We start from the raw sequence: 14,435 nt of genomic DNA, 5'->3' as shown, positions 1-14,435 counted from the left end.
AAATCCATCTCGGAGGAGATAACCTTTATAAAAGAGCAAGGGTTGGAGTTATTTTGGTGGAAAATAAATAGCTTTTCTTTCCTCAGCGTGAAATTGGGGACAGATCCTCACTTTTACTGTAAAGGGTCGTGACTCTGCAGGTGTTGGAGCAGTGATTTCTTCTAGCTGGTGGTATCTTTGTTAGCCCTCACAGCACCTGCCATTAATATTGTGAGATACAGAAGAGTCCAGTGAAGCAGGAAAGGGAGCTATACTGCTTTTTCTGTGTAATTAAATGAATATTTTGTACCACCATTTTATTCTGGCAACTAAATATCAAGTATTAGTTGATGCAAATACATTGTATAATGCTTTAACAGCAAGCCAGGAAAGGGAAAGCACGAAGCAACGATGCGTGATACAGCGCACATCCTCAGTAGCCATGGTCTGCCACATAGCTAACCTACGCCTGGGCAAAAGTCTGGTGCACTTGAAATTGTGAAATATTGTGTGGTTCCCTGCGGTTTAGGTTGTTCAAGTGATTCTTTATCATTTTCTTTTGCATCAAAAAAAAAAAATATTGGTGGCATATTAACAGAAGAGATGTTCATTTGGGTAAATGGTGCATCAGTTTCCACAAAACCCTTTGAATTTCACCAGTGTTTTTTTTGCTTGCACCCAATATGGTTACAATATCTGGGGGTTTTTTAGGAGGAATATAGAGCAGAAGGAATCAGCTGGCACAACATCGACTACATAGACAACTCCAGCTGCATCAACCTGATCAGTAAGAAGCCGACGGGCCTGCTCCATCTGCTGGATGAGGAAAGCAAGTGAGTAGGAAACTGTTGGGTTTGCTAATTATATTTATTTTTTCACTTTAAAAGTGTTTATCCTTAAGTCTTACCTCTTGTGACTCTTCCCAGAAAGATGCTAATAGCTCGCTGAGCTGATTTGTCTTACGTCTCTAGTTTCGTTTCCGAGGTGGTAAGGCAAACAGTGGAGAATCAGCAAGCTGAGCAAAAAGCCTTAACTAATAATAATTAAAATTCTGTTTCAATCATTTCTTCTGTTAAAAGGAAGAGCAAAGGTTTCCTTTGCTTCTCTCCTCGTTTTCCTCCTGTCTCTTGTGGCGTAATGTGGGAAGATGCTTGAAGTTGAGCTGAGTGAAGGGAGAATCCAAGTGCATGAGTTAAAGCAGGTTGTGTGGGTGCTGTTATTGAGATATAAGGTGGATTTATCAATTTACTTTTAATAATTAAGCCAGAGTGAGCTGAGGGCACTTGTACGTAGGGGCTGCTCTTCCACAGAGTTTCCTGGGCATCAGAGATGCAGCTCAGATTTGCGTCCTTGGTTATATCCATCTGGCATGTCTCAGGAGAAGTTATGAGTGTGTGGCTTCTGGGTCTGCCTTTGGGTGGAAACTCAGAAGGAAACGCAGCGTAAGGGATCTCCTATCAGACGCACGTGCCAGTTTTCTCCGTGGAAAGGGCAGGGAAAGGCCAGGCGGTTCTGCTGGCGTCGCCTCGGATCCGCACGGCTCTGGTCCAGGGCACGAGCTGTCCTCCCACCATTTGCTTGCAGGTTTCTCATCTGTTTCTTGTCTCGTTGACCAGACAGACAGCAGTGACGCTGTCTCAGTGATACTGTACCAGGCTAAAACAGCTTAAATTAGGTAAAATTGTGAAATATACCCCCAAGCTGCAGATTTACATGAAGTTTGAGGATGGAAGATTGGCTTGCTCTTACCAAGAGGCTCTGCTCAAGCGCTCTGTCCTTTTTCTTCCTCTCTTCTATGACAGGATCAATCAAGTAACTCCTGAAATTTAAATGAGATTTGTAGGCTAAACAGCTCAATATTTCCTAAATGTGTGAATACACCCTAGATATAGGAGCAGTCTAAGGCTCAACACCAATGACAGAAACTTGGGGTTTCAGATAAATGCAGCTACCCTGAAAAATTTCCATGCGATGGGCTTACAATGCAGTATACCACAATAAAATAAATGTATTTGTGCTTTTATGGCTGATTTCAGACCATTACTAAATCAGTTAAGAGTTCTTCAGACACCAGCTATACCTTGTATTTGTACATAACCACAGGACAGCACACAAAACAGTGCTCCCTTAGTGTCTGCAGGCACAGAAGTGGAAGCTCAGAATATCTCTCTTTTTCCATTTGTGATCAAGAAAGAAGTTGAAAAGCTTTTTTCACTGGGTTTACAGCTATCATCTTTTTAATTCTTTCCACCCAGTTTTCCTCAAGCCACAAACCAGACGCTGCTGGACAAGTTTAAGCGTCAACACGAAGGGAACTCGTACATTGAATTTCCAGCAGTCATGGAACCGGCTTTCATCATCAAACACTACGCGGGCAAAGTGAAGTACGGAGTGAAGGTCTGTCACCCAGCTGTTCCCCAGCAGTTGTTTTCATTTAAATCATCTAGCTGTAATGGGGAAGGAGAGCCCCAAAGGCTCACAGAGTTGTTTTGGAGAGGACTTGGCTAGAGAAGAGACCCGAGGGTTAAGAGAGAAGTGTTTGGTGAAAAGCTTGGCTGAAAGGAGAAGGTGCTGGGGATTGTGTCTTCCTGTTCTCCTCCATGTTTCAAGCTCTGCATATTCTGCATTTTGGGGAAGAATTTAGGGATGCGCACTGAGGTTAATGCTACGTCCCACCAATGAGCTGGAATTGGGTGTTTGGGAGCCTTTCTGGGCTTGGTTTGTGTGGAAAACGCAATGGTTTTTTTCATCATTAGCCATTTTTTAATACAAGTCACATGAGCATAGGTCTCAGCATCTCACTGTTGCAGGTACTTTTTAAAATCCTATGGAAATTATTTCAAAGTTGACCCTATTTATATTCATACCAATTATTATCAGAAGCAATTCTGTCGGGCAGGTGAGCCTGTACGAGAAACAGCCTCGGGATTTATGACTGCAAATCTGTAATTGTGTTTCTGATGTAATAAATGCACATGACAAACTTCAGCATCAGCTTTGAGATGCTTCAGAGAGCAGTGCTTTGGGGTGAAACATTTATATTCTGGACATAAAGAGGTGTCTAATATGGGGGCAGAAAAAAAAAGGTAGAAGCAGGATTCAATAGCTGTGCTGTCCCAGGGATAGTCTGGCAGATCTTACCCAGCATATCTTGTAGATGTTGTTTATTTTCCTCTTTTTTCCCACTCCTTTTTCTCCTTCCCTAGGATTTCCGTGAGAAAAACACAGATCATATGCGCCCAGACATTGTAGCTCTCCTGCGAAGCAGCAAAAACGCCTTTATCTGCGGGATGATCGGGATCGACCCGGTGGCCGTCTTCCGCTGGGCAGTCCTGCGGGGGTTTTTCAGGGCGATGGTGGCTTTTAGGGAGGCTGGAAAACGATATGTGGAGAAGAAAACTGGTACGTGTGCCAATATCCTAATCCTAGCACTTGTTTTTCACCAACGATTTAAATCTAACATATTACTACAGTATTTTAAGTAGCCTGACTTATTAGGAGCTATTAATCTATTAAAAAGCTCATTTAAATAGTGTGTAGATTTTTGCTATGCAAAAGTTACATTTAAAGGTACATTTGGATTTTAATACATCGTAAGAAAAGATTTTCACTTTACTGCTGCTTTAACTTTTCCTTTTTGTAGGATGCATGCATAGGAAAACCTGAATGATTCAGAGACTTAAAAATCGTTCAGCCAATAAGGCAAATTATTTTTGCTAGGAATTCTTGATCTGGAAACAGAAAAAGGCAATAATTCTTCCCTATAATTTTTCAAGCTGTTCACCCTTTAAGCTGCAAGAGAGCGTGTCTCTTGTCTAGCAAAATTCATTGCTTCACAGTCATCCAGAACCACCTCATGCCGAACGGGGGGGCATTAAATTAAAGGAAGGTAATGGTGCATCATCATGCTGTGGCAGGCAATACCTAGCTGTGCTTTTAGACCATTTCTCTGCATAAAGCAATTTTGGAAAGACGGGTACAAGCCATTACTATTCATTTCTGGGCACAAGAGGGCTTGAAATTCATGATGAAATTAGAGTCTCAGCAGGGAAAATGTCATCTGAGTTAAAATTAAGCATGGAGCCGCACCATGAATTTTTTTTTTTAGTTGGAGAGATGTGCATCAAGGAGAGCCACAAAGCCTGGAACAAGTAATGTAGGTATGGAAACTGTACAAGCGGAAAGAATAATCTTCTTGTTCGGGGTGAATAACATCATCCCAAGAAGAGCAGAAGGCAGAAATCAGCTTTCAGCTCTTGAGGCTCTTCCTCTCGAACCGCTTGGATGCAGTATAAGAGAAAAGATGTTTCTCCTGAACCTGGGTCTATCTGGCACATCAAGGCAGCGTTTATAGACAACGTTGTTTCGTAACACTGAGAGGTAGATGTCAAAGACATTTCACACTGGGAGAAACATTACTTGAAAGAGTTGGCTTCCAAAGTCTGTATTTGCATTTTCCTAGCATCGCCTTTTCATCTTGCGTAAAACCCAGGCTGAACTAAAGCAAGCTAGTCAAGGAGGTAATAAAAATACATTCAGTCTTGGGAAGTACCAGCTAATTTCAAGCCCTGCTTCGCTTTCTGTGTCTCTAGCAATTGGTCGTGCCTGCCATGCTCATCTCCTCACTAGATAGTTTTCAGCTTTTCAGTCTTGAGTTTGTGGCAATAACTTGCTTCTATCTATCTATCTATCTATCTATCTATCTATCTATCTATCTATCTCTCTATCTCTCTCTCTCTCTCTCTCTCTCTATCTATCTATCTATCTATCTATCAGTATAAAATAAAGTCCAGGAGGTTTTCAGACAATTCTGAGACTCAGTTCTTGCATCGCCTTTTCTTTCCATACCAAAACTAACCAATACATGATAACAGCTGAATTTCTAAACCTCTTCTAGCACATGGTGCTGCTCTTTTATCTGGTATCCTTTAGCCTGCTTTCAAATGGCTTTGTACTTCATAACCTCTGTGTATTGAGTCAAAAACAAAAAACAAACAAAGAAGCAAAAACCCAAAACCCCTCGGAAAGCTGGCTAAAGTTTGTCTTAATCTTCCCAAAAATCCTCAGATCATTTATACCCTGAATTTCTATGTGCATCTTCAGCCTGAATTGGGAAAATGTAATGAGAAAGTCACCATTACACAGGCAGAACTAGTGGCAGGAGATTACCGAAACCTCATTCCCATATTGAGATACACCTTATCTGTCAGGAAAGCTTGCCCTACAAGTGATGGCAGAGCTGGGACCACTCACATTCAGCTGCCTCTGTCCTCTTTGGAGAGGTACCCATCACCTCCTAGCATGACTTCTGCCCAGGTAGCATTTAGCAAAGTGATACCCGTAGCAGTGTTTTCACGCTTTTGTTGGTGAGACCTCGTGCCCATCTCCCATTCAGTTGTCCTTCTCCAAAATCCCATCCGGCTTGCCAAAGCACCACAAAGCAGATGGCTGTAGAAGAGGTGGACCTGAGCAGAAGTCTTGGCCGGTGTCCGGACTGTGGGGTGGGCTGGTGCAGCATCCACTGCCAGATGCTGGTGGTCCCTCCTGCTCCCTGAAATAACGCAGGAAAGCCCTGAACTGATGCTTTGCATCAATGGCAGAAGGCATTTGTGGATTTTTAGAGAATCACTAAAATTACCCCATCTCAATAGACAGAAGCAGACAACCAAAGACAGCATGTGTTTTAAGTTTATTTTATTTTTATAGCAAACCTTGCTGGCTTTAATTAGCCTGATTTGAATGCCTCACCATTCACGGATGTGGAGCTTTTGATAAAATTATGGCAGATTAGCTGAGAATAACTTCACACACATATGTTCATCCAAGTGTGCACGCTTAATATTTGTATATAATTTTTAAAAAGGCGTGCTGCCCCATTCTGGGTTTCTGAGGTCCTGTCTGCCGCTGCTACCATCCACTGGGCAGTTGTAATTAGCGAGTAGGAAAAGATCTGAAGCATGCTTTTTTTTTATTTAAGGCTCTTCGCACTCTTTTGACTTAACCCCAAATGAATCTCTTGCTTTTACCTGTCTGAAGGCCTGTCCAAGTCAGGCTTGCAATACTCAACAGGGATTTTAATGAAAAATCTCCAGTCTCTGTATAAGCAGCTCTGCAAAATTTTGCTCCGCTTTCTTTTTGCATCATCCTTTTGGTTAACTTCTCCATGCCAGCAGTGCCAACCAGTGCTACAGATGCTTCTGTAAGGATAATCAGCATTTTTTCCTGCTGACTTTGGGGACTCTCCTTTTTTTGTGCTCCTAATATCCTTGTAGTGCAGCTTTTAGTGACTGTGCGATTGTCCTCATTAACCTGGAGGTGAAGAGTAGCAAAACAGTGTCATTGTGAATTTTGTTGGGTAGCTTTCTCTTCACTGTAAGATATGTCTTACGGTGCTGCCAACCTTCCTGGGATGAAACACGCCAGGATCTGGCGAGCTGCAATTAGCTGAAGGGTGGACTTCAATAATTTAATTTTTTTTATTGTTTTTGAGTTTATCAGGGAGGATTGAGATGGTCCAAATGAACTACAAGTTTGAACTAGATTTGTTAGTGAACTTTGAATAAAGGAACATTATCAAGCTTTTTAGGAAAGATATTTGGGTGATTGACATTTTTTGCTGTATCATTGATATGAATTTACTACACAAAAACCCCAAATTCTTTGTTAGTGAAAACTTGACAGAAGAACTGGTGCTGTTCATATAAACCGGGCTCTTGAGACTCTCCACTTTCTCATCTTGGTTTTGCTGGACACAAACCTAAATCCTCTCTCTGACAAAGAGTTCATGGTCCCTCAATGAGCTCTGCATTTGCATTTGGCCAACAAGGATTGCTCCTTAGATTAGTGCCCGTTCAGCTGACCTACGCAATAATGCCTTCTCCAAAACAATCCTGCTGACTTCTGCAGATTTATTCCTGAAGCTGGGCACCAAAAAACCAACACCATCTGCCCCCCATCCCCAAAAAGGATAAAAAAACCCTGAATCCTGTATTTGCCAAATAAAAGTGATAGCAGCCAAAATATTGGTCTTTGAGGTCTCACCTAGCAGCGTGAAGTGGTTTTAATGTGAGGAAGACACCCCTTGACAATGTTCCTCTGAAAAGTTCAGATCAGTCCTTTCTGATGATTTAATGCATTGGTATGAAATGCTTCTGTATGTGCTGACACAAGGTAAATCCTCGGTGACCTCGTCATGCCTCAACGGGAGCATGATGTATCCCTTGACTTGGCCACTTGATGATGGAGAGATGCTCCCTGTTTGCGCAGAGTGTCACCTCTCCTCCACCCTGTGGTCAGAGCTGGGCCATCAGAAGTCCTCTTGGCCACGCAACAATGGTTTCTTCCAGCTATTGACCTCAAACCCATCCTACCTAACTCCAGACTCTGTGTCCTCTGCCGTTGAGGAATACAGAACCCTTGTTTGAAACAAATAATTTCTATTTTTCCTTCTAATTGCCAATATCTGAGCAAAGTGTGGCATTGGGATGCAAGATGAGAATTCAAGGTGGCCACGTCTAGGAGCATCTGTGCAGGGAATTGCGGGTAACGCCCGGCAGAGGATTTTAAGAAGCAGTTAATAAAAGTAAAGATTTATCTAATCATCTGATTTTTGCCCAAATAATCTTTGAATTATTATAAAGTGATTATGCTCTGGCTAATAAGGATTGTAAGTGAGGTTGGGACACAGTCCAGCCCATCGCTCCTGTGCCACGTCACAGTGTCCGGAGGAAACCGAGGTTAAATTATGTCAAGCACGAAAAATGCGTGACCCTTGAGCTCTCGCGTCCTTCGGGCTTGTTCTTTACCCTCCCCTGATTTCTGCTTATATAATCTTTCTCTTCTCTCCATTTTTTTTGTTTTGTTTTTATTTTGCTTCCCAAGGGCATGATGATGCAGTGCCATGTGCGGTTTTGAAAAGTGTGGATAGTTTTAGCTTTCTCCATCACCCAGTTCATCAGAGGAGCTTAGAGATCCTGCAGAGATGCAAGGAGGAGAAGTACAGTAAGGCTCCACCACCTGCCCTTCCCTCTCATATGACACTCACATGACAAGAAATGGAAACCAGGTGCATTCAGGATAGAAAGGGTTAAAAAAACCCCAAACAAACAAACCCAAAAAAAACACCAACCAAAAAACCCAAACACTCAAGGAGCCTTCCAGGATCAAACCGGCTGCCCTATAGTAATTCTGATCCTATCAGGAAATTATTAGGCAGAGTTTGAAGAGCAAAATCAAATGCAAACCCACGTCTCTTGAGATATGGCATTATTTTGTTGGTGGTTCCACATTTTCTTGCTGACGTTAAGTTGGGATGCTGATGCTAGGAGTGTTTTTCATGTGCTTTATTGTTGTTATTACATAATTACATGTGTGATAATAAGTTCAAAGCAGCGCAGGTCCAGTCAGAATATTCCTAATATAAGGCTGATAGAGCTGGAATTTGGCTTTATTTGGATTTCATTGGGCTTCAAAAATAACTATAGCTTGTGAAAATGCTGCCTCTCAGGGCTTTTCCTTAAAACTAAAGCATTTAGCAATGTTATTTTACAGAATGAGTTGAATAAAGATGCACTTGGTCTCCATTTCTTCCTCTTCACTCCTCTGTCACATAATAAACTCATCCTGCATGATAACACAGAAACTCTTGCCTGCAGTACTATATTTTATATATATATATAAAATATATATACATATTTGGTGCTCATATCTTTAGATATATCAATTTTCTGCCATTATTCTCTTCATGTTGCATGTTAAAGCTTACAGAAATAGAGCGCTGCTCCATGCAGCCTGCAAGGGCAAATCCTCAGCCCTAGTTGCTAACTTAAACATCATGGAACTTAGGCATAAATGCAAGCCGCACAGGTTTTATTGCAGAGCTGAGCACGGTAAGTACAGTAGTTGCACGTTAAATCTTCACAAATATGCTTTTACTGCTAGATACCTTATATCAGATTTCCATGCTTCATGCAGCATGTAGCATCGGGGGAGCGAAGGTGTTTTAATTCTTAATTTAGACTTTAATTCTTAATTTAGAGTACCTTGTGTTTTCCTACAAGTTCCCACTCTTGCGACAAGGAAATGTAAAGCAGTAAGGCAAACACAGCAATGGGTTTTCTCAAGAGGCGTTGTGCTAAGTGACCTTACTGATACTACTAAGAAACTATTGAAAAGAAAGGTGATTTTCAGTAAAGTAATTTTAATTGCAATTAATTAATTTAAATTAATTTTTAATTTCTACGGTAGGTCAGCAACGTGGGAAGTTTTGGGGGTTCAATTTGCAGTTGCTTAGGTGTGAAAAGGGAAATTCATACAACTCAAAGCGACTCTTAGAAACAGAGCTTTAATTTAATGTGAAGCAGTAAAGTTGAGCTCAGTGTTGAGCTCAACATGTTAAAACCTCACTTCTTATAGACTAGTCCACACAGTTTGGTCTCTCTTAGGATAAAATCAACACACGGATCAGAGCGTAACATTGACATAGTTTGTGAATTGGCCGAGAGCACCCAACCTGACAAACGAGTTATTCACGTTCTTCGTTCAGAAATCATTTGCATCTTCCCATGAGGTGTGCTCCTGCAAGCTGCTTCCCCAGGCTTCAATTCTTTGGCAGGCTAATCCAGGGTTGGAGTGTGTAGAATTTTGGGGTCCTGAATTTAGTGGGCTTGTGGGCCCTGCAGGAGAGGATGCTTAGACTGAGGTTGGCCACAGGAACTCGGCTTTTCCCAGAAGTCAGATGAGGTTACATCCATGTCATCCTTGAGAGAGGGACCAAATAGATCATCTTCTTGTCTTGAATTGTGCAGTTAGTTCCAGCTACACACAAAGAGAGAAAACTAATTGATTTGATGAATATATTGAGATTCCCTTTAGGTCACTTGGTATTCAGCTTGTGTAGCCAACTGATTGCCCTTCCCTTCCCATCTCAGCCACCTCGTTGGTGTCTTTGAGTCTATCAATCAATTTATGGTCTCTCACAAGAGCGAGGCACTGGGTTTAGACATCACTGAGTTCAAGACCGAAGCTCTGCTGGTTGATGTTTGTGAGTAGGAAGTGGACTGGGATTATCCAAAGTTCTCAATGAGGGCAAAGACCTGTTAGGCAAATCAGTCTGTCTTTCTGAAACACCACAGCTGAAGAAAAGGGAATGAGCTTAAAAAATCAGAATAATTTTATTCCTGAAATGTAAAATAGATCAGCCTGCATCTGAGCTGAGTGTAGGGAATGAGTGGTTTCCACTCATACCACTGTTCCTTGGCTTGCAGTCTATTAATATGTACAATTTAATACCCCATATTCACTAACAGAATTCTCAAAGCCACGTGCAACTCATCAGGTTAAATCTAAAACCTTTTTGCCTTTCATTTCTAAAAAACCTCGCTCTGTTTCCCAGAAAAGGGGCTACATCAATATGAAAACTTTTATTTGGATTTGGCACGTGTGATTTTCTTCTTTTAAGGGTCAAGTGATGGCACAATGTAGAAAAGTCTTTTTTTGGGGAGTATGTCTTAAAGCAATCCTTTTTAACGCAGCTTGGGCACCATAGTGAAGGAAGACAGAGTTTGTTCCAAAAAGAAGGGCATGGACTAAAAAAAAAAAAATCTTTGAAGTACCAGTGAAAGCCCATTTTTCACTAATACTGCAGCTGGTCACCACTCAAAGCAAAATGAAATGCTTTAGGTTAGAGAAGCCTTATGTGTCTTAATGGGAAAGTATCCAGGCATATATGCTATATAAAAAATAGACACAGCTAGATATTAGGTGCTTTCTTAGTGTAAAACTAGCTACAAAAAATACTGATGCAGTATTTTAAGCAGATTCCTGATTATTGTCATTTCCCCCACCCCTTCCAATTGAGTTTCTGGGTTTAAACAAGCACCTTTTAGCACAGAAATGCCAGTCTCGAAAGAGGTGAAAGAACACTCCTGCGAGTGTTCTGTTTTGTTAAGCCAACAAAAAATGGCTTAAATGGCAACAAGGGAGATTAAAAAGAGAGTTTTGGATTCTAGGCATAGATAAGCACTTGGTTAGATTATCTGGCTTGCTTCTCAAAAATCTCCAGAGTTGGAGATTGCAAAACCTTCTCAACAGGAGTGATCTGGTCCTGCCTTGGAGCACAGGCAGGATCAAAGATGACCCGTGGCAACACATTCCTGAATTTTTCTTTTGCTCATATTTCTAGGATATTTGGACACTTACACCTTCAGATTTAATAACTTAAACAAGTGAACCATCAGCCTTTTCAGGCTTCTCCTGCCCAATGCTTCGAGACAAGCTGTTGTTATATCTCAAGAGGTAGAGGAGGACAGTAGATGTCCCATTAAAGGGGTGACACCTGCGGAGGTTTGTTAGGAGTTCATCTTCTCCTTAGAAATTTCAGGGTCTGAGGAATGGCAGGTCAGCAGGATGAGCTCAGACCTCTGCATATTTGCTTTGCGTTCATCTGCAGAATTAGAAGATCCTTATGATACATTTTAGCTCTGCAGCTGGGCTGTATTAAACAGGAAAATTATCTATGTCGGGAGGAGTGAATATGCTATTGCTTCTTGCTATTCTGTTACAAACTATATTTTAGACCTCTTAGAGAGGGGGTTTTTTTCATTTTTTTTCCACTGCAGAAGTCTCAGGGTAAGAGAATACACATTTTCCCCATGTTCAAGTGAGCGCTGCAATGTTTCCTGTCTCACAGCAGCGATTTCAAGACAGTTAAAAAATTGCTCGGCTGTTTTCATGTCAAATTCAAGCTTATCAGGTCTTTAAATATCTGTAGTTTAGTGACTCGAAAAGTATTTTGTTGTCTACAAAAATTGCCTTCTGTCTTCCTAAATGCTTGGTTACAAAACATTTCTACGTTGGGGAAGATAACAGCTTGAAACATCTGCTTTTGTAACTATGCGTGATAACTTCCTTGGCTATTTATTAAATATAAATTGCTCTAAAACTACCCCTGTCAAAGCATATAGGTTCAATAGGCAATAAAGCCCTGTGCAGTATCTACTACTTGATATACATGTCCCTGTCCATGTATCTGTAGGAAGGGAAGAAGTGTGCAAGGTATAAATGACCATTTTTCCAAACACCCTACTTATGTCTGGGTGTTTTGTCCATGCAACCAACTGAGTTATCCCATGCACAGCAGAGAGTTTCGCCATATTTTAGACATGCAGGACATGGGTGGCTGGTCCCCTCCATCACAGCAACTTCTTCTTTCACTCCATTTACTTACTAGCTGGGACAACGTGTCCCTACTACAACGTGCATGTGTGGGAGGGGAATTAGTAGGCTTGAGCAAACAGTGTTACTCATAAGGGTGATGACTTTGCAGCAGAGAGGTAGAACTTAGTAGACGATGGGTATGTCGGTATCCTTGGCGCCCTTGTATGCCCAGCATGTGCCATGACATGTACATGCTCCTCCTCACTGTAGTCAATGCTAAGCTATGGCTGTGCTAATTGCCTTTTGGTGAAGAGCCAGGTAGAAACTTCTTTTTTCATGTGCTGCTTTAGGTATTACTCGGAAGAGCCCGCGGACACCACTCTCAGATCTCCAGGGAGTCAACACCATCAACGAGAGGACCCAGCGGTAAGTCTCTTGCTTTTACGTTGGCACAACAAGGAAATCTGGGATGGGAGAGCACTGTCTGTTGTTATAAATGACTGTATTACTGTTTCTCCCAGTTTGCTTATTAATTTTGTCTTCTCTTCATTCTTTCTCTGCTATGTGATCATATATAAATATCCTTACCTGACAGGCAGGCAGGGAAAACAACTTTCCTCCATCAAAAGACAGCAATTGTAGGTGGTGTGGTGTACAAGATGGTAAGAAGCTTGCAAAAAAATTAACGAATGTGCCAATATCAAGGAAATAAAAATTTACTGAGGATTCTTGTGGAGGGGAAAAAGAAGGATGATGTGTTTGGGTGCAGAACTGCACGCAAGCAGTGTGATGGTGGCTCTAGGTGCCTCTGAGCGTGGAGAACCTGGGTGGTCATGGGCTTGAGTTGGTACCTTGTCAAATGTTTGCTTATTTTTAAGGGAAAAAGCATCTTAACTGGAAGTAAGTTCAATTTTTACAGTTTATATGTACAGTTTTGTTTTCTAATCCTTCCTTGAAGGTTCTGGCCATTCAAGCAACTGCTTGGTGAGACCTTTTTGCTTGAGAGTCAGGTCTACACTTTAAGATGCAGATCTGTGCCTCTTCTGCAAAAGTTTTCCAAATCCATTCCTGAATTAAGTTGCTTGTGAAGCAAAATATCTTAATTTCAAAGGGATATCTGGGCACTGATCCTCCTCCTTTTCCGCAGTTACTCTTGTGCTATCTATCCCTCTGCAGACACCCGATTATCCAAATACCACCTCTAAAGGGGTACAGTGCCTCTCTGCTTCCCTCTGAGTAGATGTGTGTGTATGCTGGAGAAAGATATGATCAGAGCATCCTCAGGTCCTAAAATGATTGCCTAGAACTGCAGACATCCAGGTGTAACTTCGTGGCTGCTCTGAGTTTCACGAGAAGTCCAGAACAAATTGAGAGGAGTCTGAGACTGTCTCATGAAATGTGTCCATCAAACCCCTGTAATGGTCCTTGCATCTCAGTGGGCTTCCCTTCCACACAAATTAAAATATCCTCCAGACACATTATTAAACCTCTTTTTTTACTGGCTTTAATGCTAAATAGCCAAGACAGAAATTAGATACACATTGTTCCTTTTTTTTCAGGGGGAACAAAAGTGGCTTTTATTATCTGGCTTTGTTCACCATATGCCCCCTGATTGCCATCAAGACTAGAATATCCCTCTTGCCCCAAATTTCTTCCTTTTGAGAGTGGTGGTGGTACCCTGCTGAAGGAGAACTGAATATTCTCATATGACTACAAGTTGGCTTATTTTCACTGGTTGGAGAAGATGTGATTTGCATAAAATTGTTGGATTGGATTCATAAATTTGTGCCACTTCTTGAGCCTGGGCAGAAATCCAGCTCGTGCAAACAGTCTCACCTTATCGTGGGAAGATGATGCAACCCTGCTTGTCCTCACATCAGTCTTTCCCACCCCTCCTTTTTCCTAATGCTATAGCTGCTATGGCTCTAATGCATTGGGTTACGATGATAGTAGGTACCTGGTTGAGGCAGAGAAGGTCGGTGTCTCCAGAGGTGACGTTCACTGTTTCTAGCATCTCTGGTTGCGCAGGTTTCCCTAAACGTGATGTAATGTGAAACTTTGTCCCTGTGGAGATATTCACATGTAGATAAGAGAAGTTCTGCAGTTTCTCTAACACACCTTCAAATCTGATGTTGGTGTGTGAAGGACAGCTGTGAAGTGGGATGGGGCTTTTCTTGACCGTACAGGTCCAGCTTTGGAGGCACACTGGTGCAGCAGCTTAGGCTGCTGACGTTTTTATGCAAAACATCTCAATTATCTCAGCAAGGGGCAGGGAAACTCCACCTGTCCCAGGCAATGAG

At 41.8% G+C, this 14,435-nt stretch overlaps 1 protein-coding gene across 9 annotated transcripts in view; it reads left to right on the top strand.

Moving 5' to 3' along the window:
• The window catches only part of MYO9A (myosin IXA), a 189,299-nt gene that overhangs the window by 136,669 nt on the left and 38,195 nt on the right, over positions 1-14,435 (top strand). For 8 of the 9 annotated variants that reach the window (XM_074837279.1, XM_074837282.1, XM_074837277.1 and 5 more), the window contains 5 exons: positions 691-812; positions 2,235-2,376; positions 3,186-3,381; positions 7,861-7,980; positions 12,486-12,561. In XM_074837279.1, the coding sequence (XP_074693380.1) occupies positions 691-812; positions 2,235-2,376; positions 3,186-3,381; positions 7,861-7,980; positions 12,486-12,561 (656 nt within the window). The remainder of the gene's footprint in view (positions 1-690; positions 813-2,234; positions 2,377-3,185; positions 3,382-7,860; positions 7,981-12,485; positions 12,562-14,435) is intronic. The other variant, XM_074837280.1, reaches the window with a different exon arrangement.

This window comes from Strix aluco, chromosome 12 (genome assembly GCF_031877795.1).
Source record: "Strix aluco isolate bStrAlu1 chromosome 12, bStrAlu1.hap1, whole genome shotgun sequence".
NCBI lineage: Eukaryota > Metazoa > Chordata > Aves > Strigiformes > Strigidae > Strix > Strix aluco.
Note: the sequence above shows the minus strand (reverse complement) of the source record. Positions and strands in the feature narration are given on the sequence as shown.